Source organism: Athene noctua, chromosome 5 (assembly GCF_965140245.1).
Source record: "Athene noctua chromosome 5, bAthNoc1.hap1.1, whole genome shotgun sequence".
Taxonomy (NCBI): Eukaryota; Metazoa; Chordata; class Aves; order Strigiformes; family Strigidae; genus Athene; species Athene noctua.
This window is the reverse complement of record NC_134041.1, coordinates 41213541-41240409: the sequence shown is the minus strand read 5'-3', so window position 1 is coordinate 41240409 and position 26869 is coordinate 41213541. Positions and strand designations below refer to the sequence as shown.

At 39.4% G+C, this 26869-nt stretch overlaps 1 protein-coding gene across 24 annotated transcripts in view; it reads right to left on the bottom strand.

Moving 5' to 3' along the window:
* The window catches only part of KCNMA1 (potassium calcium-activated channel subfamily M alpha 1), a 532608-nt gene extending 506175 nt beyond the window's left edge, over positions 1 to 26433 (bottom strand). For 9 of the 24 annotated variants that reach the window (XM_074907166.1, XM_074907179.1, XM_074907163.1 and 6 more), the window contains exon 1: positions 24912 to 25377. In XM_074907166.1, the coding sequence (XP_074763267.1) occupies positions 24912 to 25205 (294 nt within the window). In that variant the 5' untranslated portion in view covers positions 25206 to 25377. Of the gene's footprint in view, positions 1 to 13684; positions 13797 to 24911; positions 25379 to 25800 lie in introns of those variants that run through there. The other 15 variants (XM_074907158.1, XM_074907156.1, XM_074907157.1 and 12 more) reach the window with 4 other exon arrangements.
* Positions 26434 to 26869: the final 436 nt, after the last annotated feature.

The following is a 26869-nucleotide window of genomic DNA, read 5'->3' as shown; positions in this document are numbered from 1 at the left end:
CACCCCATTACTCAGCCCTCTCCTCCCTGCTCAGCATTACGTCCCTGTTTGCGTTTTCGCACATATCCATTCAACACATGCCCCGATACACTGGCAAATCCTGAAGATCCGTATTAGCTGTGGCACAAGTATTTTTTTTTCCTCCCTTCCCTCAGATCAGGCTCATAGCAGCCCGCTGCTTTCCTCTTCTAATATTACCAGTACTAGCCTGCATCCACAACATCACTCATTTCAGGTACTGCACCTTTCATCACCAAATCTACCTTGCATCACTACAAACTGTCTTCTTGTGCACTAGCAGAGGTCTGGCATTGATCACACTCCCCTTATTAGATGTCCACACATTGTCTTCATACAGGTTTTTCTCCCTGCAATTGCCTTTAGCTATTGGATAGTTTAAGTCAGGAAGAGTCATTAAAAGAACTGGCACAAGCACCCAATATATCCTCTCCTGACAGGAGAACCAATCATAGTATCGTTTCTGAGTTTGGGCTTTAGCAATAGAAGTTAAATAATTTCAAAAGTTAAGAAGGATAAAATGGGAAGGATTTTAAAGTAGAAAATACAGAGCAACTAAAAAAGGGGACAGGGGACGAGAGGGATCTTCACATAAAGAGCAGCCTAAAGAGAGTAATGTTGTACTAATACAATTGGGAAATGAAACTTTCAGTATCATTTAACCTGTGTTATAAGCAGTACATTTATTTCCTCACAACTTCATAAGCTAAATGGGCAATTTCAGAGCCACATTTTAAAATAACTCAAAATGGTTTAGAACATTAATTATCAGCTGTGTAAATCCTGTCTCCTGCCATTCTTCTGATCACTCCAACAGGAAATGCCACTCTGTTAGCTGACACTTCTGCTTAACAAATGTGAAACTGCATTGACAGCAGACTAGTCAGTGCAAATCTCCAACTCAGGGCTCTTCTGCCGTTTCAACAAATGCCCAAGGACTAGGGCAAAAAGGAATCAAACCAAAGGTAAAAATAATTATTTCTTTTCCCTGCTGTTACAAAAATCTCATTCCAAAACTGGGATTTCATCCTAAAACTGGTCTGATATGCTTTAGTGCCTACAAAATTAACATCTTCACATGGATGCGTGCATATCCTACACCATCTTAAGTGCAAGATCAGAGAGAGAATTCTCTTCCAATACACAAACATCCACACAATGTATTTGCCTGCAAGAATTTCATGATCCTCAAGAAAAAAACCTATGGAATTATGTCTACTTGAACGTTTCTCTAAAATTTGATGATTTACATTCTTCTTTCCATGCTTTAGGTTTAACTTTTTTATTCTTTATATGTTTGAGTTACTCCTCATTTGTCATATTACACATTTTGCCTCTAACTAAAAAAAAAATATTTGAATCTCAAGATGGATAGCATGTCAGAGAAGACTTTATTTAGTATTTACCTTTATACTGCACTGATTAATTGAGTTCAGTCCTGTTGGGCAACATGGTTCCTGGCACCTGCCCTTTAGATAGAGTCTCTATGGTCATAAGCATCTTTCCTGAATATAAGAGATAGTGAGACATAGAGCGATTCTTAAACTCCCCCATCAGTTGTATTTCACTTGCTGTAGTTCTAATTTCTTTAAAATGTCTCCCTAAGAGTCACTTTTTTACTTATGTAATACAAAACAATATATAAAACATTTAAGTGAAAGCACAAAACCTTAAATGAAAAAAAGGCTTAAGAAGGGTGACTATGCACCACAGTCAGTTATGCAGTCAACATGTACAGTAGCAGCTTTGCTAATGTTCAAAGACAGACTATCTCTTTATAGTGGCATTGTACAAGTGCATAACATTTAGATAAATGGGAAAAGGCATATTCTACTTAAATCTTTTTAAGAAAACTTGGGAAATGTGCATTTTGTGAACCATCTACCAACACTTTCAGACTTGGAAAATATCACCAACAAAATTTGTAAAGAAGAGTTGAAAAGGTTGTACTTCCCTCAACAATTTCTACTTAAGAATCAAAACTTAGCAGACAAGTATTCATATAGCATTTAAACATCTAGACAATCTGGAAACAGAGAGACTCACATAAGCCTGCAGGCTGCAAGTGTTTCACATTGGAATTGACATTAACTTAAAACACAATGTAAGTGAATATATCACAGTGGCAATAAGGAAGCCAGCTTTTCACATCTCCTCTCTTGATGTCCACCAGCTTCGTCTCTGTTGTTAGTTATGATGAGTACAGAATGTGCACGTGGTTCAGAGAAAAGGAATACCCTTCTATGTTCCTGCAGGGAAGTCATAAGCCTGGGTTTCTAAGATCATTAAAAAGTAATTAACAGGAATAACACCACAGTTCATTTACTAGACATTATCTGCCATAACTTTTTATCTTCCTACATAAAGCTGGCAAAAAGTCCAATTAAGATGCTGTTAAAAATACAGAAAGGAATACTGAACAATGCCAATAAGTGATCAAACTCCACAGACCTTGTGTTTTGTTAACCTTGCTTGTGAAAAGTTACACTTCTAGGTCTCTCAGAAGCCAGAAAGAAGCTACCCTTCATAGCCAGGTTTACCAGAGTAAAGTGACAACATTTAATATATTTTGTAGACCTTTGTTAGGAATTTCTAAGATACATCCCTCAAAGTAAAAACTCTGAGAAAGTTAGAAAACTGGTTGAAACAAAACACAAGGGGAGACAAAATGAAAAACAATTGCAATGATAGTGTCAGAATTGTTTGGATTCCATTTCAAAACCAGAAAGAATTCAAAAACAACCATACAATCCATGCTTATCTTAGATCACCAAACACAGTCCCAAATAGATGACAGTTTTTGGCTAAGGCTTAAATTACCATACAACCTTGTGCACAATAAACCAGATAATCCAGGAGTTTCTGCATTATAGTTGTACCTATATCCTGAAAGTCTTTAACATTAAGACTGCGCTTTCCCAGGTATGGGTCCAAGCTGTTTTCATCCATGCTGGACCACATGAAACCATTACAGTAGACGGTACACTTCATTTAGGTAGTGCCAGCTGTCACACGGGCAGCATCACAGGACAGCTCCCTGAATTGGACACAGCTATGGCAGAACCCACTGCCCAACATGCTCCATTCACAGAAGGAGTGAAAACCAACAGAAATACCCTATGCGTACCTTTAGGCTTTTTACTATCAAGATATTCCTGCAGGAGTGGAAATTTCCTGCAATAACGAATGTTGGTCACTAATAGACTAGTCAAAACATGCTTAACATCTTGAATCAGATTCCTATTTGAGGTGGGTGTGTTTTGAACAAATTAAAGACCAGTCCAGGCACTCAGACCTCAGACTTCTTGTTTTTTCAATGTAACCATGTGTGGTCTCAGAGCTTCACTCTCATTTAAGTGAGCCCCTTGTCCTCTCATTAAGTCTGAAGAGGGTAAAAAAAAAAAAAATGGCCAAATGTCTCAAGATGAGTTCACAATTTGACAACATTCAGCTTATGTAATACTACCACCTCCTCTAATTAAGACTGAATTTTCCCCCCACTTAAGCAACTTCAGTTCCCCACTGCACTATCATCTCAGCCTGACTGAATACAGAAAAATCCATCTGAAGTTTATCAGAAGAAATAGTTTGAGTTACACTGAGTGCCACAATTTAACTGTCTCAGACTGGGTATGGTTTTTGAATGACTCAATAAATGAGCTGTAAAGAGATACCAGCTTTTAAATTTATATCTGTTATCTCACACATTAATAATGAATGAAACAATAATACACCATTTTGCTATCCCACTAAAACCAGTGCTAAAAGCTGTAACTGTTCATCCATGAAGGCACACTGTTCTGCGAAAGATATTGATGGAAGCACACATTTTCATGTTCTTTTGTACATGCAAAGATTTTGTTATGTTGGACTACAGATGTTAGAAACACCAATATTTTATCTTTTGGTCTCCACAGCACAGCAGATGCCACCACACCAGAAGTATTACTATGGAGGAATTGCATTAGTCAGCTGGTTTAGTAAAGCTGAGATAGCTGCAGGTAGGAGCACCAATATACTCTGGCATCACAGACATTTCTCTTCTTTCAATTTCCTATATTCTTGCCTTCTTTCCTAAAGCTTGAATAAAACTAAGCAATTTTCTTCATTCTTTTACCTTGGAATTTACACAGGTCATTTGTATTTAGAAAGTTCTTCAAAAAAGCAAACAAAAAATATCCTACTTGTACTGTTGCCCTTTCAAAGGTTATAAAAGTGTAATTTAAAAAGTTTGATTTTTTTCTTTGATTACATGATTTCAGCTTCCATTTTTACAAAGTAAATCTGGTTCCTGTGGTGGACCTTGCATTATCCTCATTTTACTACATATATATTTCCTCTAGTATCCCAGGCCTGTCTTAAAAAGTGGAACTTTCACAGCAGTCCACTAGCCTTCATACATTCTGAAGAAACATAAATGGCAAACTATTTAAAGAACTGTTTTTCTAACACCAGACAGAAGTATTTTGACTTTGGATAGAATGCAAAATTCCCACTAAAGTCAGTAAAATAAGTGTTTGGATGATAAACCAAGACCAATAATGACATACCACAATCTTTTCCTATTTACGTTGGATAAAAAGACTTCACTGAACACTGACCAAGCAAATGTAAAAAGAGTCCTTTTTCTAGCAACAACCTTCCTACAGTCTGTCCAAGTCTCCCACCCTCTTGACTGCAATTAATCATCCTGAATGATTTGGTACCTGATGGGTTTTTGTTTTTTTTTCCCCTCTCTGCTCCTCATCTTTTAGGACAAACTCCTCTAATGAAAACACTCTACCTCATGAAGCTTCATAGCTGCTATTCTTCAATTCTTTTCTACTGAAGTTTCCATCTCTTCCTTCTACAGACAGCAAGAAGAAAAGCTGCTGAATTTCTCTGTATGTTGCAATTTACCTTTCTATAAATGAGGCCTGCGATTAATTTTATTCCTGATATTATTGGGTTTCCTGATATTCTGGATATTGTTGGGTTTACTGAAGCCTGAAGGATATTTTCAGGCTATTCTTTGTACCCTTTCAGAACTCTGCTTTTCCTTCCCAAGCTAGAGCACTCTGCACCCTCCCACACAACTCCTGTATCCCTCCATTTTCTGGGATGTCCGATAGATACATTCTTTGACCAAGTACTTTCACACCCTGCTGCTAAAGCATAACCCCCTGGATCTCAGTTTTCTGTAGGCAGGTTTTTCTTGTTCTCTCCTCTCAAAGTTGCACAATACACACATTCAGAAGAGCAGACACAGGAAAAGTAAGGAATAAATGTCATCTTGTGCAAACAGACAAAGGAGGCCTCCATAGAAACTGAAGGGGCAGAGTTTATGGGATGACAGACGGGTGAAGAATGTTTTGTAGGCTCTCACATGGTGTGATATTTTTCAACTTTTTAGGTTCCAAAACTCAATTTCCCATGAAAATACAGAATTGGCTTATTTTCTAGGTTCATGCACAACTCTCAGTAATTATGTATGTGCATTCATGTTTGAGATTATTGTAATTTTGAGCTTCTTGCCAAATTTTATTTTGGGTAAACACCTTTGAGTACCTGAAGCCAAATCTGTGTTAAGCATAAGTTTCCTCTTTCTTTCCTGGAGTGCCTTCATGTGCTCTTACACAGCTGCTACGTTCCACTTAACTGATGACTGATTTTTTCACAATCATACACATTTTTCCTGAGATCTATTGTTGTCCAGCTCTAACTTCCTATTCCTATGTAACACACTGAAATTTTAGCAATTGCTATTGCATTACACAAGAATGTTTTATATCTGTATTTTATAGTGATCCTAGAACAACTAATCAAACAACTACTGTTTGATATTTCTTAGCAGGGACTCTCTCGAACAAAAAAAAGGAATAAAAATATAGCTACTCAAAATCTGAGACATCTCTCCTAAACTTATGGGACACATCTTCCTGCTTCAGGAAGAATGTTCTTTAAAGGAAAATAAAGAAAAACAGGAAATTATCAGAGCTCAATCTGAAATCTAAAAAAAAAAATTCAGCATCATATAACCCTATATTACCCTCTGGGATCTGAATGTAGCTAAAAATAAAATACTGAGCTACAGTATTTCTGGTAGTATAGAATGCCAGTCCCTGTAAGGCATATTTAGTACTTCTGTTTGTGGTTTGCTTTGGTGGGTTTATTTTTTTTCCTCCTTTAATTATTCATCTCTGCAGAAAATTTCCATTAGTCCAAAATTCTCTTTAAAATGAAGATTTCATCTCTGGAAACAGTCTACTCAGGGGATCACAAAATCCCTGGCATTCTTGGGTTTTTAAACTCATTAACCTCCTTACAACTGTTATCAGGGGACTTTCAATACTTAAATAACTAAATAACTAACACTTTCAAATGCTGGAATGTCATCGATGACAATGAATGGCTTTGGACCTGTAGCATTGGAAAGCTGCCAGTTCTGGCCAAGGATTTGCTGAGTTTATGTTGAATTCTTGGACTGGATTCTAAATCCCTGTATTTGGATTTCAGGCTTTGGCACTGACCCATCTGTATCCCTAACAGCAATAAATTATGCAGTTAACTGACAACAGTTTCAATACAAACCAAGAGTTGTCAGAGCACAATGGAACAAGCATTTCAGTCCTCATCAGATAAAAAATAGTTAAGTACAAGCTCAGATTTGATTTGACTAAGAATACCTGCTAGATGCATTTTTTAAAAGGTAACACTTCTGAACCTACAGAATATTATTTCTCTTCAGCAATGAGGAAGATACCTCTATTAACCTTTACCACCCCAACACAGAGGGCCACTGCATGACTCCTCTACTGAAACCTGCACAGAGCTCAACTTGAGAACTGTTGGAGAAAGCATTGTTATAAAAATTAGACTTATTTTAAGTCTGTATTATAAGACTTCATATCAAAGTGTCAGGAGAAACCCTACTGAGTAACGACTGAAGAAATAAAAAAAATTAGAAACCCTGCAACTTTTTAGACAAAGTAATATACAGGCTTCTAAGGAAGATACACCCAAGTCTTGACAACACCCTTCAGTCCTGCAGGCAGCTATCACTTTATTCAATTCCTATACAATGCATGCATTATATGGAACGAGCTTACCCCATGGTTCCAACAGCATTAGAAGAATACCAGAGGGTACACAAAACACATGCTGGCTCTAAGTAGCATATTATAACATTACTTTGAGAATGTACCAGCTCTGTGTAATATTAATCCAAAATAATCCAAAGACAACATACTAGAAGAAGGTATTTGTACAAAGCCACAGAAAGCTCTTCCTTACAAAAGGAACAGAGCACAGGGTGAAGAGAGGAAAAGGCTGGGTAACTGAATTGATGTTTGGCTGCACAAACAGTAGGGATTTTAAGTCTATGATGATAGAAGTATTTCACTGGAAAATGACTCGAAGAATGAAGTGTTTAGCCACTAAAACAAAAATAAAACTGCTAGGAAGTGGTGAACAAAGGCAATACAGAGCATCTTTTTATATGGCATCTCTTAATGCACTGTAATTTAGATGAAGGATAAAAGCAAACTAAAAAGAAATACTAAATCTCTACTAATAAAGTCCTCTGAATGGTTTTGCCTGTACATTTACCAGTTACATTTCTATAAATGCCACACACAAAGATCCCAACTCAGAGAGCACTGTGGAGCAAAATCTCAAAAAGTATCCAGGAATAAAAGTCACTCCAGGTAATGCTATCAAAAGTTGAGTTTTTCAGTAGCAATTGACTATGTGGACATTTTGGAAAACTTCACTCTGGATTGCTAAGAAACAGCAGTTTCCAAGAAGCACTTACACAGTACATACTTCCAATGTCATTATTCACAGGCTGTGATAAAATAGTACACTACTTTTTCTTCCATGCAACCACATGTAGAAGTTTTAAGAAACTGCTGTTTTATATGAAACAGCCAAAACCTATTTGTTGATAACTTCTAAAATCGATTTCCTGTTACTCAACTGCACCAAGAGAGAAAGCATTAGTTTTTTCATATGTATCTGTGCTGCTACTATCAGCATGTAAAATTATTATAGGAATTTGGTTGGCCTCCATTTTTTACCACGAAAGGATAAAGTAGCAAACTTCTGTTTTAAACATTATCTTTTAACCATTATCTTATCTCTATATTTTAAGTACCTACAGCACCAAATGTTTACTTCTTAAATTCTATAGTAACAGAGTTTCTTCCAAACAGGATAAAAGGATCACGTTGTACAGCACCAAGGTAATCAGAAAGCCATGTGGAAAAATTAAAGAGCAGTTAAGGTGTAATTTCTTGCTAAAACGGATCACTCATAGCTCCAGCTGAAGTCAGACTGCAGACATCACAGCACTCTTAGAAGCCCAAGACTTCAGAGCTCCTTTAAGCCACAGGGCACTGCTTATTTCTGCTACACTGATCAATCAGTAAGCCTCCTTTCTGGCCTAAATCTATTTCTGGTCTAACTCAGGTCAGACCAAGATGCTCTGTGAAGTACTCATAAGGCTTATAAGAGGGCAACAGAAAAAGAGATACTTAATTTTCTTGGGGGGAGGAATAAAATAAGACATATCTTCAAAGTAAGACTGCTACAAGTATATTATGATTTAATATATCATGCATTCTCCAACTCAACTGACCAACATCATGGAGTACCAAAGTTTTGGGTAACATTAAGCATTAGCCTGCTATATATATTGCAAATAACTATTTCAGACTTCTCTTTGCAAAGTAGAATATCGTCAATCTATTTTTCATATAAACATATAGAAACAGCATCAAACCTTCTCTGACTTCTGGCAGTCAGTCTTGCCAAAATTCTGCCACTAACTGGGAACTATGAATTATACTTGATACAGCAACAGGCCTCCCTGTTTTAACTTTCACCCCTAGAGAAAAAAAAAAGTAATTTCCAAACATGGAATGATAGTCTCTTTAAAATTTATTGCCATATATACCTCATTCTGTGTTGAGAGCGTAGACTTCAGATGAGATGAAAGAAAACAGCATTAAAAAAAAAAATCTAAGTCCACAAACACTGCACTGAAGAATTAAGTGAACTCTCTAACATATCACTGGGCACACCAATTAAAAAAACAGCATAGAAATGGACTTGAAGGGCATGAATGCACCAAGCACTTAAAAAAAGTTATGTAATATTCAACATTTTCTTTTCACTGTCTTCTCACAGACCAGCTACTTCGATGATTTATATTGCTCTCATCCTGCCACTTCTTTCTTTCATTCCAGTCTTGAAAAGCTGTGTTAAATTTCCCAAGGGTTCATCATTCAGTAAGTACACCTGTTACAACATCCCTATGTGTCTCTGCTATAATAGCTGTTTCAACAAATAAACCACATAAAATTCTTAACAAATCTACAATTATATGGAAACAGAAGCAACATATTAAATGGCTGACCACAGCTTTTACAGTCATTTAGCTGCTAAAACTTTCCTTACTGTCATCTAATCAATTGATTTGCGGGAGTTGATAGAATTTATCATACTTCTACAAGTGAGAAACATACTTAATTGTCTATTCTTACATGCTTTCCACAATCTATTACAGACATTAAAATGAGCATAACACAGTTATTCTAACAGAACAACACACTGTAAAAATGTCTAACTTTGGTGTAATTGTTCATAAAATATTTGGTCACATTTTTATATATATTAAAATATGTATTTCACAGATACATATTTATATAGCCATATCCTAGGAATGGAAACATCCAGAAAATACAGCTGGGGAAGAGAGGTGTATTGATGTATTGCATAGACTTTTAAGATCAACAGATTAACTTCTAGTAAGGAAAAGAACTCCCAAAAACTGTAAGAGACTTGTCAAAATAAGATTCCTGAAATAAGAATGTGAATCAAGCTATTAAATGGCTTTGCTTTTGACTTAACAATATGAAATAAAAGACTAAAGTCAAATATTTATTTCCTGTCAAAAGAGGAAAAAAAAGGGAAGAGTTTCAATATCATCTTTTCTCTTCCCCCCAGTTAATAAAATCCAGTTAAACTGACAGTTTTACAAGTATTCCAATTTTGGCAGAACTGTATTTTTCTGAAAATTATTTATCAAAAATGGAATTCAATCCTCTCCACTATGAAAAGAAAACCTTACAAACCACACAGAATCTTTCATTTGAGAGTTGGAATTTCAAATGAAACGAACGAGACAAGCTCCTTCCAAACTTCATGTGAAATATTCTTGTGGTTTGTTGGGGTTTTTTAAACTTAAAAAAAAAGGTGAAACTTAAGCAGCAACAGATAAAAGCACAAAGGATGCTTAAAAGATTGACAGGCTAGGGTGGAATTTGACTTAAACGCAGGTAGTGAAATTTTTTTAAGTTGGATAAAGATCTAGCCACTAAGCTCCTAAATTCACTGAAAGTTCTATAGCCTACTTTCTCTACTTGTTTTAAAGTCATGTCAAAAGGCCCAGGCACCTGCCCTGCCCTCATGAAATACAGTTCCCCAACGATCATGCATTAGAAGTCTTCTGACACATGCTCCATAACATAGGCAATGACAGAAATCACATCTAACTGGTGCCATAATAAAACCAGAATGTGTGCTAAGGAGCCCTGCCAAACTGCAAACCCTGTACTGCAAACAGACACTGTGCTTTAATCTTTTCACTGCTGCTTCTTTTCTAATCTAATTCACTACTACTCAGCATTTATACTTTCTTATCTTTTGCATGCCTCCCAAATCAGGCAATACAATTCAATTTTTTACATTCCTATTCCCAGTGATGCAATGACTACATTTAAAGTATTGCAGAGAACTTAAAGAACAAGTTAATTTTGGCAACAAAAATGCCTACATAGAGATTTTGTATTCTTTTTACATTCTTACACAATCAGAAATTTGGGGGCAAAATTTTTAATGTGGATAATAGCTTTCCAAATTTTAGACAGGTACACTATTTTGACTTTGTTTCATTCTGTTTCAAATGATGTCAACCCATTTATTTTCAAGCAAACCCACAGAGAGAATTTTATGTTGTTTACAGGATGGATCAAATATATTTTTCTTATTAATAATGAAAAAATATTTTCTTTTCAGCAATGCAACAGAAACAAGCATTTTAAACTATCACATTAACCCTCCGACTTAAAAACCATTACTCAAATAGCCTAACACCAACATTAGTCTTCTGCTTGTGATGTGTCACAAATTACATTATGTGTTATATAATGCACTATATGTTTATTCTGGCTCAGATTCTTTCACCTGTTCTCCCCTGGCATTGCTAGAACTACCAGATGGGTCCATTTTATATTTAATAAATTTACCCCATCTCCCAGGATTTCAAAGAAGTAAAGCACTGACAAGAACCCTAGTTCTTTCCTTTCTTGGATATAGAAAAAGTATCTAGACACAGAGAGATTTGCCTTTTAAGAACAGAATACAGCATTCATAAATATCTGGGGAGAACACATGTTGTTCAAAGCAGCTAAAAATAGTACAATCAACAAGCATATGTTTAACTGGAAACCTTCCTAGATTCTGAGGTAACATTATTCTTTAAATTCAGTGTGGATATGACACTCAAAAACTGGATTTTTTAATGGCAATGGAGCAGGCATATTCAGTGTCTGCACATAGATAAAAGTGAACAGCACACACTACATACTGAACTAGACTGATTCTCGTCTTCATTCCCTGTATCGTGTTACTTTCCTATTCTTACAAGTTCCTCAACACACTACAGCTAAAATTCAATTTCACCCAAAATCAAGCATTTTTGAAAATTCCTTTTGTTCTCTGCTTACGTAAAAAATAAATCCTCAAGAAGGGAACTTAATACAGCAAGCAAGTTTTAACCACCTGTAGTTCTTTAAAAATAGTAACTGCTCTAGCGGACTTGCAAACCATGCTCCCTTCATAAATTTAACAAATGGGGTGAGTGGATGTACATTAATGAAATCATCTTGATCACTAGGTTACTTTATATGGACTGGGGCAAACCAGCTCTTTACAACCCTCTCTCTGGCTTTCTCCTTATTATCTGCTTTCGGATCATAAGATTCATGAGGCAGAGGATCACCCCTTTGTCAAAGCTGGTAATAGGATCTGGCGTAATTAATCCTGCAAACCATGGGCCTCTGAATACTACAATAATAAAAACAGTGCAGATAGACCATTTAAGTTGCTAAGTCCAATTCTGAACAAACAGCGCTCCTTGTATAGAGTGGAACATTTTTAAAAAATAGCCTAGAGCCCTAGTAGTGAATTTTCCCACTTTCAGAAAATACTACAAAAACCACAAGCCTTTCAGCCCTCTAAATGTAACTTAAATAGTGCAGAAGCATTGACACACAGTACAGGAATGGATTTTACTTCAAACACATCAATATGAAACACAAACCAGCTTACAAAGGGTGCTGCCACCTCTCCAAAGCCCGTCTCCATAATGGATACACTAAATCTCTCCTGACATTAAATTTTTTTAATAAAATTTTTGCTTCAAGTGTCACACAACTACACAAGAATCACAGGTTTTCAACCTTCAGAAGTCTGTTGACATGCTTAAAGAGCATCAACTCAAAACTACATAACCTAATCTGAAGCCGAAGGACAGGAAACAAATAGAAACAGCCTATAATTCAGATCTAAAGAATCTATTTTTAAATAGTCTACATCAAGGTAGCATTTTCTACAGGATCTGTATTTTAATTGAAAATAATTGCATTTTAAATTTTTTAATGAAAAGAACGATCTAATACTTTAGCTCAACATTATATTCTTCTGAATTATTAGAAACGAGCCCAATTAACCAAAACAAGATGGCCATGTAAAAGCAGATATCCAGGAGCCAACATCAATCTAATTACAGGGATGAAGAAACCTCTATTTTCACTGATATTAATGGCCAAAACACTGCTATGGTCTTACAATACATAATTTGTTTTGAGATTAGAGTGAACTGTCATTGCCATCAGCTCTCAGAGCACATTTTTATTTACCTATAACTGTTACAGCCATCAATTTTAGAAGTCATGGGCATCATGCTTTTTCTACAGAAGTTACACAATAGCTTACGCTTACATACCATTTAGAATACAAAGAGTACTTTACAAACCAACAAAAACTACAGTCTTACATTCACTGCTGAATACAATCCATTCCCAAGACCAAAACTATTTGTCACAAGGAAAGGAAAATTCAACCTGAGAAATATAGTTATTAAAAAGCCTGCATTTAAACTGGTTTCTCTACTTCTTGTTCATAAACATTTTTTTTACTGGGAAAACATAAATATGCAAGATTTAAATACACAATAACATAAATACACAACCTTTAAAAGTCCAATAATACTGCCAGAAGCTTTTCTAGAACTTTTACCTTTAATTGAAGCTATCGTTACCTTTCTCTCCACTTCTAATAAATGTTTTGAAAACAGAACCTCTGTAGCTCAAGCTCTCAGTGACAGGAAAAGCACCCTGAAAAGCATGCAGGCACCAAGCTCTATCACCTGTTGTCTCAAACTAGATCAAATAAGCAACAACAGCTTTAAACAAACTGTCCAAAACCCATCTATTTCCCATCAGCCAGGACAAGTAGTAATACCTTTATCCATACAGACTTCATACAGTCACCAAAATTCTCAGACCAAGTAAAAAAAAAAAAAAACACAAAAAACCCAATAATTTAGAATAGTTATACTGACATTAATCAATAGTTCTGTCACAGCCCAACACCTGTGACATTTTAAGGCAGTAAAATGCCATCCAAAGTCTCAGTCTTCACATCAGCCTTGCCAGCCTGCTGGTTGACCGGCCCCTCCCCAGCAGCCAGGCAGCCGGCCAGGGCCAGTACAGGCAGGGCACAAAGAGAAAGCCCATGATCACAAGCTTAATGCTGAAGTCAGAGCTATGGCATAATAAAATAAAGAGCGCTCTGGAAGAACAATTGTAGGAAGGTATACATACATTGTATGCTGGTTCAAAACAAACACAAAAAAAGCATACCAAAAGCATACCAAAAAAGCAAAAGAAGCATACCAAAAAAAGCTTTTCGGGGATTTTCCCTAAAAACATAACTAACCTTTCCAAAGAGAAAGATACAATAAAAGAACCTAAGAGCTCCATGTGCTCTGTACTTCAGCATTTATACCCTCAAGACTAATCTAGCCCAGCAGTGGGAATTGCATGTCCTTACCAGGTGGAATAGACCAGGTAGGCTCCTGGAGCTCATCTTCCTACACAATCTCACCTGAAGGGAATCCACCTAACCACTCTGAAAAAAGAGTTTACTTGCAAAAGTGCATTCCCCATCCAACTAAAATGTGGAATTGAACCAAACCATATTCACCAAAGAACATAATGACATTAATATTTAGGATGCTAATAATGAACTGACTTCACTTTTAAAATTTCCCAGTATTCAACTTTTACCTACGAAATCCTTTCTGCTCAGTAAAAATTTCTAAAAACACTTATAAGGGTTTAGGATCTGGAGCTGCTTACCACCTGCCAGTCACAGCCTGTCCTCAACACAGTGCAGGCACCTCACAGCGAGTCTCCTCCCAGACTTTAAAGTTTGGATTTATTAGCACTGTCAAACCATCACCTCAGGATGGTAAGTTCAGTCTTAGAAGACTAAATAAAAAACACTGCTGCCCCAAAACACTTAACCTGCTCTGATGAATTCAGCTTGTTTTTTTAAAAAGTGGTAAGTTATGTAACTTAGCTTCAACAGGCATCAGGTCAGATCAGGTATGGTTTGCACCACCTCTGCTTCATACCAAATCATAAAGTAGATATGAACTGCATAATATGGCTCAGACAGCTTCACAGAAATAATCATGCAATCAGCTATATCTCTAAACCAAATTGGTATTCCCCTGTCATTTCAAGAGCATACTCATGCAGCACAATTAAGTGCTGAATAACAGCCTAGAACTTTATCCACCATCATTTTGTACTGTATCAAATCATATCATCCCCCACCCTCCAGCACACCCACCCACACCCCCTAAATCAACTTACTATGTGATGTGACCCACCTCTTAACAAGACTCAGCAAATACCCTGGCTTATCACTAGGGAAGGATTTTAGCAATTAGTAACTCAGCAGGTTTATTCTCTTACTGCACCTGATGCAAATCTGGAGTTTTTTCTACAGTATCCTTGAGATGTTACAGGCAGAAACATTAACTATTTCAAAATGGAATATTCTATATCTTTGTGTATAAAAAGCAAACAGACAAATGTATGAAATTCTGGGTTTAATTTGTTGTTTAAAAAATAAGCAAGCATTTCACCCTAGAGGCAGAACTATTTGCCACCTCTACAAATTATGAATATACATTCTCTTGCTCAACCACTTTTTAATAAGACAGGAAAGTTTCTAAAGATAGTTTCCGTAATCAGTTATAAGGATATATTTTACTATTGTACACAACTGGCATAGCAGCAAGATTAAGATCTATTCACTTTAAGCCATTAGCAGTTCTCACTTTAAAGAACACAAACCCAAAGACAAATAATTGCATGGACAGTTAATAAAGGCAAAAGTTTATGAACAGCTTTATTAAAGCAACTGTAGTCATAGAAATAATATGTTCTGATTACCCTCCCCAATTCAACATGGGAGCACAAAAATTTAATTTTAACTTATTTCCAAGAACAATCAGCTTGAAATAAATATTTTTGATTCAGGGTGTGTATCAATCTCTTAGGTAAAAGAAAATTAAAAGTAGAGTACCAGATGTTAACGCAAGAGACGCTGATGCTTTAAAGAGCTTTAAAAGAATGTGTAACTTTACAGACATTGTAGTACCTTCTTCTATGTTTATATACAGAGAAGAGAAGCCAGGTAAAGACTACTCAGGTGCAGAATATGATGTGTAATGTCAACATAAAAAAAAAAAGAAAAAAGGTACCTGGATTTTAGCTGTTGACAGCTGGATTTTAGCATTGACAAACATTTAAATAAGGAAATAACTTTTCAAGAACAGTTAACACCTCTTTCTGAAACCATCTGAAATCATCACTGACTCCGAAAACAAACTCCTTATTCAGATCTTAAGTACAAATTTTGGTGTCTAAAGAGCTGTTTTGTGCAAGTGTTGACGTTTCACATATTAACCTAAATAACTGCTATAGAAGTTTTTTTTTAATTATGCATAACTTAAGAACAAACATAATGCCATCAATTGGAAATCAGAAAAATCAAATGTTTTCTTTTGCTCCTGGAATCGCATCATTTAGCTGGCAACTTAAAGATATCAAGGTCTTCCTACAATACATATCATTTAAGTTAACATCAAAATTTTATCACTTCAATCATACAGGCAGAGTCAAAGCTCCACACTTTGGACAGCATTTTCTACTTTCAGTAAATTAACTTTATTATATCCTAGGGATATATTCCAGCAAAGCAACTAAAATTATTTTTACAAATATCAAAACTGTTAAGTTCTTAGGGTTGGGGTTTTTTAGGAACAACAGATCTATAATAAAAATTCTGCTCTTGTGACTCATGAAATGACAACACTATAATTTCCACGTGTAAGGCAGAGTCAAAGGAGGGAAACCAGCATTTAGTCAGGTAAAATTTTATATGGCCTTAAACCAAAAAACAGACCCTCTCTCAATCAGACACCATTCCTTAAGCGTATAATCCATGTCTCTCAAAAAAAAAAAAAAGCACAACATAACAAATGGTGGCTATAACCTTATCCTGAAGACAGCAGAAAAATCACATTACCATAAAGGACACAAGGAAACAAGTATGCATTATAGCTGAGAGCCTTAAGTGATATAAAAATAATGCAAGCATAAAAGCAGCAGTTCACTGTTTCTGACACTGAAGGAATCAGAAATCTTTGGATATAAATGTATTGGGAATAGAAGAAAACTAACACAAAAAGCTGGACAAACTTCCCACATAACAAAAACAATTTATCAGAAATGTATAATGAAAGCATTAAAAAATTCCCTGATGAGGAAAGATGTTTGCACCGCATATAGACAGACCCTGCAATATTTTCTACTAACAAGGCTGTTCTTGTGACTAAAAGGACAAGGAAAAAGGAGGCGTTTTTCCTTCAGTCCTTAAAACCCAAGTTGAATTTATTGGCTTCCTTATGAAACAATATTTATAGTACAATAACCTAGAAAGTGTAAAAACATCACACAACATCTGCCTGTTGATCAGCAAACTCACTTTTAAAAAAGTGATGTCAAATCACTTGCAGCCAAAGGATTCACCATATCTGAAAGCATCTGAGTGCTCTACATCAACTATGACCATTATAGGTCAAAGAAGTTAGTAACCTGTTTCAAGTAATTTCCATCCAGCAGAACATCTATGCATAATCACAACTGAGTTTAGCACAGTTCATACTAGAAAAAATCACAAGATGCTTAAACAAAGAACCACTCTAATATATTTCACTTCATTTTTGTAATATTAAGGTCACCATTTCCAAATAGTTTTTTAAAAGGACACATCTGTAATAATGTTTCCCGTACACTTAAAATAGAAAATTAATCCAACACCAGCAGTGCTAGAGTTAATTTCACTAATAATATCAAATTTAAAGTCAGTTACTTTTTTTAGTTTAGTAAGAGCTAAACCATTACATAAAAATGTAAAAGATACCATGAAAAGTGAATATAAAAAGAAAGAAACTGCCAAATATTCAGTCACCATTTGCTTGGACAAAGGGGAACAAAACTGTATCACAAATTTATTCCTGCGTATATAAAGAGCAATAAATGCAACGCAGGAGACCTGTACCTAACAGTTATAGAGTAACAAGCCACTGAAATTCCGGCCCAGCTGTTGTGTTACAGTTGTTGATGATGTTACAGTACTTCTCAACACTCTTCTGGCCTGGTGATGAGATTTGGGGTTTCTTCTCCACTATATGTTAGCAGTTCTGACATCTAAGTTCGGTAGTGAAGCTAAGAACGTGCAAATGGATGTGCAGGACTCAGGGCTGCAGGTGCACATGCATCTCTGTCCCGCAGGTGATCCGTGGGGCAGGGGACTTTCGCCAGTTCCACTAAATGCACACCTACTGCGGTTCAAAAAAAAGAGCCAGTATTTACTGTTGCCCATCAGCTTGCAGGAGAGACACTATGACAGGATATTATCAGCAGTTCAGGCACTTAGATTTTGATTTCCAAGGGGGGCCTGGCAGAAGGTGTAAGTCTTGTCTGGAATGGAAACATACCTTGTGTGATTTTTAAATATTATGTTTCTAATATTGAAATCCCAGACATAATGGCCACAAGACTAGTAAATACACCTCGCTACAAAAAAAAGAAAAAAGCTTTTAAAAGCTTAAAATGTTAACATAAGAACCATTTAAAAAAAAATATCGGAATCATCTAGAACACTGTGAACATCTAGGCCTGAGTCCAAAACCACTGAAGTTATTAGGACTGTCTCCCTCTATTTCAACAGGCTTTGGATAACGCTCTCCGTTTCTGTAACTCTCAAACAAATACATGCAATATATCATCTCAAAGCAAACTGAACTCAACACATTTCAGCGACAGCACATTCGTTTAAACAGAACCATGCATACTATATATGGGAATAAAGTGTTCCTCTCAAAGACGCAAACCCGATGTATTCTCAGGCTATAAATACCATCAGTATTCAAAATGGGCCCTTCCTGACCAATACATCTCTGACAAGCACAGAAGATAGGTATCTATCTTCCTTTCTCATTTATTCATCCAGCTATGTTATTGGTAAAAGCACTAACAAACTTCTGCTGCATTTCCACCTTCTGCTGTCACCCAAGATGACCTATGTGCCACAGACAAAGTGCTCATACATACAAGCCATGAGATCTCATCTGGAATTTGTGTACTGAGCCTGTGCAAAGTTGAAATAAATGTCAGTCTAGTCTTGTGATCTAACAGAGTTTTGCACTCACTTCCCAGGCTGAGTGGAAGAGTCAGGCACTGCAACCCTACAAGGAGCAGGTAGTTGGTATTCCTTATGGGTCCCTTCCAACTTGAGATATTCTATGATTCTGTGGTTCTAAGCCTTCAAACGTGTAGCAGCATATTAACTCATTACAGAAACACAGCATTTTATGATAGCTTTTTAAAGTGCAGTCCCTTTCCTTTCGTCACTGAAATGCTATGTGGGGGAGAAAAATAATTTTTAACTATTAACACCCACACATAATGTTTCACCAATCTTTTCCTTAGAAAACCTCCACAAGCTGTATTCACAGTTTCCTTCTCAGACTTCTGATAAGTCAATAATTTTCATACATGTAAAATACATAATTTTATGCAATGTGACTAAGTATGTTTAATAGAACATAAAGGATACCTCATCCCCTAATTTTGTCTAGATATAGTCTGTCTCACCAGGCTCTTGGGAACTGCTGCCCTACAAACTCACACTTCAGAATGCCTCACCGCTGCTGAACTACAGCCTGATCTTGAGGAATTGTTACCAGCCCACCCTGAAATTCACATAAACTTTTGTGAATCTGAGTTGGATTCCACAGAATAGCAAAGCCAGTCCCTGAAGGAACACTGACCATGTCCCTGTATTTTGCCTGCTGACTAGATACTACTGATTTTTAGGATTTGTCCCAAGAAGGACACCCAGTGACTAAGATTCACAATCCACTTTCTTGCAACAGTACAAGATAGACATGTACCGTCAGTGCTGTTTTCAATTATAATCATTAGACTGTGTCCCTGAAAAGATCATACTTAGGACTAGTGCACTCTGAATTTTCAGCTATGAACTGCCCTCATTCTGCATTCAGAAATCCCACTGCATCAAAACTGTGTACATAGATCACTGTTATTTAAAAGCTTTTGTTCCCTATTAGAGGCATTTCTTCTATTGAGCTAAACTGGAAAAAAACTGTGAAATCTAATGGTTTCCAACCAGACTTTACAGATGTGCAACCGTGTGAGAGTTGCAAATTCTTTCTGAGAGCAGATTTTCTACTTAAACAAATGTGTTGCAAAGCCTTGAAAATAAGTATGATACTACATCAAAATAAAATTTTGGTCGAGATTGTTTGGTTTACAGCTTAAATCCTTGTCTATACATTTTCTTTTCTTCATGTATAATCAATTTTAGCATGCGTTTATAAAATCTGAAATCCATTAGGAGCTCCAGAGAGCCGCAAGTGTCACTTTCACAGAGTGGAAAACAGCAGCACACAGCTCTCCATACCGGTTGTCTTTTTCACTTGTAGGAACACCATCTGCAAAGAGCTGTGAGAACCTTTTCTTTCAGTCCTTGACCTCTCCACCATGTCTACCTTTCAATTGGCAACCTGTCCAGCAGGATCCTCACGGAGTAATTACAAGGAGACCACCTGACAGAAAGGAGCAACAGAGTGCCTCGAGCCAGGCCACACGTGACTAAAAAGTGAAATGTGTTACAGTCCACTCTTAATCCCTTGAGCCTTCCAATTGTTCATATGCTTCTGCTCCGTACATCTTTGAGAGAGTCAAGGTGAGGTTTCCATATAGAGATTTAAATTAAGGGATCTCCTGCCTTATGTGTCCACACACGCCTTGCAATGTACTCTCATACTTTTCTCAGTATATAATGTCTTGTTTTGAGTTTGTTTCTTTAATTTTGAGAGGTTTATGAAGGTGTTGCTAGGAAATCCACAAATCTAGCTATATGAGAGCCAGTTTGGTAGAAATACTTCTTTTAGGGAACACTTAAATTTTTCCACTTACGTATTTTCTCAGGCCTTAGAAGTCTGAGTGAAAATTCTGAACTTTTTAAAGACTTCTGAAAATACTGCACCTTGAGCAAAAAGTGAATTTTTCAGTTCAAAACAAATGGTAATGTTTCTTGGTTGCTACTGACCAATCTAGCACTGTTTAATTTATTAAATTTCAAAAATACGTTGACCAATATCAAAGACAACTATTATGCCTAGTAATTCCAGGCTAGCAACTGCTATCTATAATCATAATGTAATTTCATTTTATATGTGTATAAGTCCTGAGACGTAGGGAGGAAAATCTCTTCAAAACAGTGAAATCACTCCAACAGGAGCATAGCAAGAAAGATACATTCTACCTGCTAGAGCCCTGAAGGCATAAGGTACATAAGGAGTACATTCTTTGGGGAACTAAGGAACAGTGATATAGAGGATCCAGTATCACACTGTTCGAGAGGGTCAAATTTCACTTCATCCTGCACTGGCCAACTTCAGGAGCCAGCTGTGCCCCAAACTTGTGCTCTCTCACTCCACAGCTCCTTCTTCTTAAGGGTTTGTTCAAAGCCAAAACATAGTATAAGTTAATGACAGGAGAAAATGCCCTTCCGGAGCTCAGAAAATGCAGTAGCAGACCTATATAATCAAAAGAACTACAGACTGTATAATATGCATTCAGCCAGCATGTGTACTGTGATCCTTACCATGCGTATTTATTTTATTTTATTTTATTTTTCTGTTAGTTCCAGAAACAAGAGCAACTAATGGTGTCAGAGTCCAGCCCACCAAATTTCAACCTCACATCCTACTTTTAATAGACAAACATGAGCTGGTCAAGGGACAAAGAAAAAGCAAAGAGCAGACAAGTTCTTTAACAATATTGAAGTACTCCTAAAAATGTAGATATAAACACTGAAGAGAAAAGCAGCATTCGTTAAGTCTCTGCTATATGACTGTAGAGATTTTGGAAGAATTACATATAAAATTATATACTGTATTAAAATAAAGGAATACAAGGGCTTCAGTTGTAATCACTCAGACAATACATGAAACACTGACAACGCAGGTCAAGATTTACATTTTTCTTTTAGACAGATTTTTTAAAAAGTCATCTCAGAAAGCAAGTGTGAGGCGTAAAAACCCTAAAACTTCAGCAATTATTTTTAGTACATGATTAATATTAATGTTCTATTCATATACAATAACACAAATTGGATATGGAATTTTAAGGGGCCACGTTTATCATTCTGTTACCAGAAGTCTTCATCTTCTTGACTTACAGTATCTTGAATTTCTTATCTCCATTAAAAAACAAACAAACAACTGTAGTGAAATTTCATACCACAGTGTTAAACTGTACTGTTTATAATTGGTTTTAAATTCCAAGCTTAAATTGAATGAGTTAAGGAGGGGGGGGGGGGGGGGGGAACAAACAAAAAAACCCCCACCACATTCTAAATCCTTATATGCAGCCATTAAAGTGTTACATCCCCAAAACAAGTTGACAATCACTGACAAATCTGAGCAATACAATGTTGTGTTTAGAATACAGCAGGAAAAAAAATTGAAACTTTCTACAGTTCCTTGCAATAACATATATGGATATGGGTGTTAGCACAGTAAGTGTGAATTATTCACACATGTATGGAATTATTCAATAAGAAGCCACAGAAAATAGACGTGATAAAGATTTCTTTTAGCTCACTCGCTGGGACCACTCTTTATGTAGATAGTGTGATGACAGTGGATAACCCAACTCTGCTACAACCTGCAGAGCAGCAGAAGAGGCAGCACAGGGAAGGAAAGGTTCTAACACGCAGAAAACTTCTTCAGTCCCACAGTAGGAGGAGCTACTTCTTGTAAAATTGCTTTTGCTAGCAGGTCCAATATAGTCGACATAGCATACATATGCATTCACATTTTTCACCTGCAGCCTTGACAGCCTTTCCCCAGTTACCATGAAGCACAAAGCCTGTGTTTGACAACAGCAAAGTTTATGAGATTTCCAGTTGTCACTTCAACTTTCTATCTTAAATACTAGAAAAGTGTTTTGTAGTAACTAGTTACTTCTTACACACACAGAATTCCCTCCAATTCCCCATTTTAGCATGTAAGGAATGTAGGATCAGCCCTTGAAAGTTCTTCTTCATCAGAAGAACTTGAAAAGCCTTACAAGTGGAACAAATACAATCTAAAAAGATACATATATCTCCCCCTACTTGCAGAGTCCTTTATCCTCCTGCCCCAGGGACTGATACTCATGGACATAGATACTTCAGGTCTCAAACACAAAATAAATTCAGATCTTATAACCTGACATAGCCACAGTATGTCAAATCATTCAGACTGGAAGTGTTGGAATCCCTCAATTATACCTGTTATTTAGCGAACTGATGCATTGCACCTAAGAAGTTTTAAAGACAATTTGGATATACCTTTCTCTACTGGATAAGAGATGAATGATCTGCTTTAACTGACGATGTCCCAACAATGGACTATAAGACCAACAATACCCACCAAGACACTATGCGTAAGAAGTCTGTGCACAAGACACTAACTTTTCATTCTCTCAAGAAGCACAGGGTGATAACCTGTAGGATTTTCTTTTTCAAGATGCCGGATAGTCCATGCAGATTTGCATCATCATGTGGAGAGAAAAATGCCAAACCCACATAGAAGAAACTGAAGGTAAGCCTTAACTACCCACCCATTCTTGAAAATTGCCTTTCACTGTTGTAGAAAATGGTACTTTACAAGACACTCTTACTATCAAGTTCATTTGAGCTTTGTCATCAAGGCTAACACCTCTCTAAGAAAGTTCAGGTTAGGTATTGAACAAAATCAAAAATGCTTACAGAGAAGTGATACTGCCTGGTAGGTTTCCTGAAGCTTAAGGTTGAGTTAAAAGCTTTTATTTATTTCTTATCTCTAGAAGTCACTTCTGTAGATAGGCCAAGTTCACTGTAACTGTTCTACTCCCAACTGGAATGCAAAGGTTTGTTTAGGCAACTCAAACTGGACGCCTACCTGGCTAAACCCAAATACACAAACAAGTGCTGGAACTTCTCACACTCTTAACTTTGTTTCTGGTTTCTCCTAAGCGTTAGACCCTTCGTACAGCTGAGTTATGTGCTGTATCAAGTGTGTTTAGGGGGGAGGGGACGGGAGAAAGGGGAAGACTGCTCACTGTACGTCAAAGCAAGCCAGCAACCTAGCAACCATATATTAAAAGGTGTGTGTGTTTTTGTGGGTGTCTGTGTGCCAGGAATAACTGAAGCAGATATTATTCCATTTGTAATCCAAAAAATGTGAAAAGGGAAGGGGAGAAACTCCAGCTGCTGGTCTATTTTGGGGTCTGTCAAAATCCACTTTCACAAATACGGAGTCTTAACACTTTCTATTCCATTTGTCTTAAACAAAAATGAAAGTCTGGACCTGAGCAAGTTCTTGGCTTTGGTTTGAAAAAGAGACCCTTCAAACCAGGAGCTGACCTTACTTCACATACTACACTTTCTTCCAACCGGTAATACACAAAAATCAAAGGGGCAGAGAGGTTGCCCCAAAGATTTCGCACTTAGGTTAAAAGAACACTGATCTAGTGTGTTACTTCTGAATGCACTAAATACCTCTAGATAGCTACAATTTATCAAAAAGAAGCCTTAAGGATTCTCGAGGAGTGGAACTAGGTTTAAGAAGACTTACTTGAGTGAAAAGTTTACCTTTTCAATTTTGCCACAGTTTCTCATTCCACAAGAGAACCGAGAGTTGAGATCAGCAAAAACACAGTCCCGGGCCACCATCGCTGGCGGTCCCGGGGGTGCCTATCAACTTCCGAGCCGCACCGCACCGTCCCACCAAGCCAGCGGCTGCCTGGCCACGCGGGAGAGCCGACACCAGGTGTAACTCTGGTGCCACCAGCTGAAAACGAGTGTGTCCCTGTGTGGGGCGGGAGAGAGAGGGGGGGACAGGGGAGCACGTCTCAAGGCAGCACCCCACACCTCACCCCTCCAGCCACGCTCCCCACGTTGCGGGTCCCGCCAGCCCGTGGCCACCCTACCAGCCAGCGCGCTGCCTTCCGGCGGCCCTCCGGCCCCTCCGCCAGTGCCCTCGCCCAGGTGTCCTGGTCTGCCAGGCCGGGCTCCCACCGCTCCTCCTCACCGCCGCCACCGCACCACACCATCACCGGCACCGGGAGGGGAAGGGGAGGGGGAGTTACCTTGGTTTTGACCCCGCAGTGGCAGCAGACAGTCCACAGGTACTTGAGGGTCCTCCACAGCAGGATGATAAACAGTCCCCCAAAGAAAGTGACCATGGATGAGGCGAGGAAAGCCCACCACATGCGCTGTCCGCGGCTATCGCAGGGCACCTCCATGGTCACCGGGATGATGAGCGCATCCATCTTGGGCACATTGACGGGGGAGGAGGACGAGTCTGTGTTGAGATTGTTGGCGTTGATATTGTTACTCATTCTAATGCCGCCGCCGCCGCCGCCGCCGCTGCCATTTGCCATAGCTAACAGCGAGCCGGGCGCGCAGGGGCTGCCGAGAGCTCCTCCCGCCGCCAGCGCCCCCCAAAAAACCCATCACCAGCCATATTGCTGCTGCTGCCGCTGCCGCCGCCGCCGCCGCTCAGCGGAAAAATAAAAATACTACTAATAATAAAAATAAAAAAAAAAAAAAGGCAAAACAAACGAACAAACAAACCAAACAAAAGAAGATGAAGAAAAGCGACCGCACAATCCCTGGGTCCCTCTCGGGAGCCGACAGGCCGGTGAATTCCGAGCGTCCTCCTTGTACGGCGAGAATAATATTTAAAAAAAAAAAAAATTAAAAATAATAACAAAAAGGTAGTCTCCTCCTCAGATTCCCACCCCTTCCTTCTCCCGCATACACAGCCCCCACCCCGCCCACCCCCAAAAAAATCATTCACCACCACCACCACAAACTGATGCCTCGGAGCGTCTCTCCAAGATACCCAGCGCTGCAACCCCGCTGGCCGCAGCGGGGATCCCTCAGCCGCCGCCGCGGATCTTCCTGGAGGTGGTCTGTTATTATTGTTATTAGTCTTTAACTTGTTATTAGCGATACTCAGTCCCCCCCGCGCACCCTCCTCCTCCTCCTCTTCCAAGTCCAGCCCCTTCCTCTCCTCTTCCCCCCTCGGTGCCGGCAGCAGCCTCCTGTGGCTCCTAATTCATCCTCCGCTGGCCCATCTGTGCGTGCGCTGCCGCTGCCGCCGCCTCCTCGCCCATCCTTCAGGAGCTCCCTCCAGGGCCCCGGCTGTCGCTCAGGCTGTTGCTCCCACACGCGCAGAGGCGCCGCCGCCGCCGGCTCCCCGCCCCTCCCGCGCTGCAGCGGGGGACGCGACGGCTCCGCAGCCGCGGCCCTGCGCGGGGCGCGGGAAGGGCCTGGCGGGGAGGGGGTGCCCGGCCGGTCCGGGACGCCGCGCTGCCGCCGCTGCCGCCGGGGGTGAGGGCGCCAGCTCAGGCGGGCTCCCGGCGCCCCATGGGCAGCGCCGAGCGGCGGCGCCGCGCTCCCCGCCCCGCGGCCGATCGGTACCGCTCGCGGGGCCGCCGAGGCAGCGAGCAACCGCTCCGCAGGGCGGCGAGGGGCCGGGGGGGGCAGGCCGAGGCGCCTCACAGGTGGTGGCGAGGCGGTGCCGGGCCGCGCCGGGGAGCTGCGGGTCCAACAAGTCGCGCCGGCCCGGGCGGGCCCATCGCCGCCGCGCAGCGCTCTCCGCCACCGCGGTGGGGCGGGGGCAGGCGGCGGCGGCCCCCCCGCGCGCGGCCGTGCGCGGAGCCGGTTTGGCGGATGTCATGACGCAGCGGCGAACGCACGGCGCGGCCCCGGCCCCGGCCCCCGCCGGTCCCCCCCGTGCCCATCTTCCCCACCCCGACCCGCCGCCCCATCGACATGGCGAGCGCGGCCCCTGCGGCGGCGAAGGCGCCCTCGGGGGTGGCCGGGCGCGGGGGGGCGCCGGGCGGGGGGCGGCTGAGTTGCAGCAGCAGGTGCTCGGAGATTGGGGGGGCAGCGGAGCGGGTGCTGGTTTGGAAACGCGGTGAGGGAGCGTGAAATAAACATCGGGGACCGCGGCGGGGGGCCTCCCGCTGCGGGCCTTCTTGGCGTGTCTTTAATGGACACGGGGAAACACTGCAAACGCTCCGCAGGTTGCTGCCTA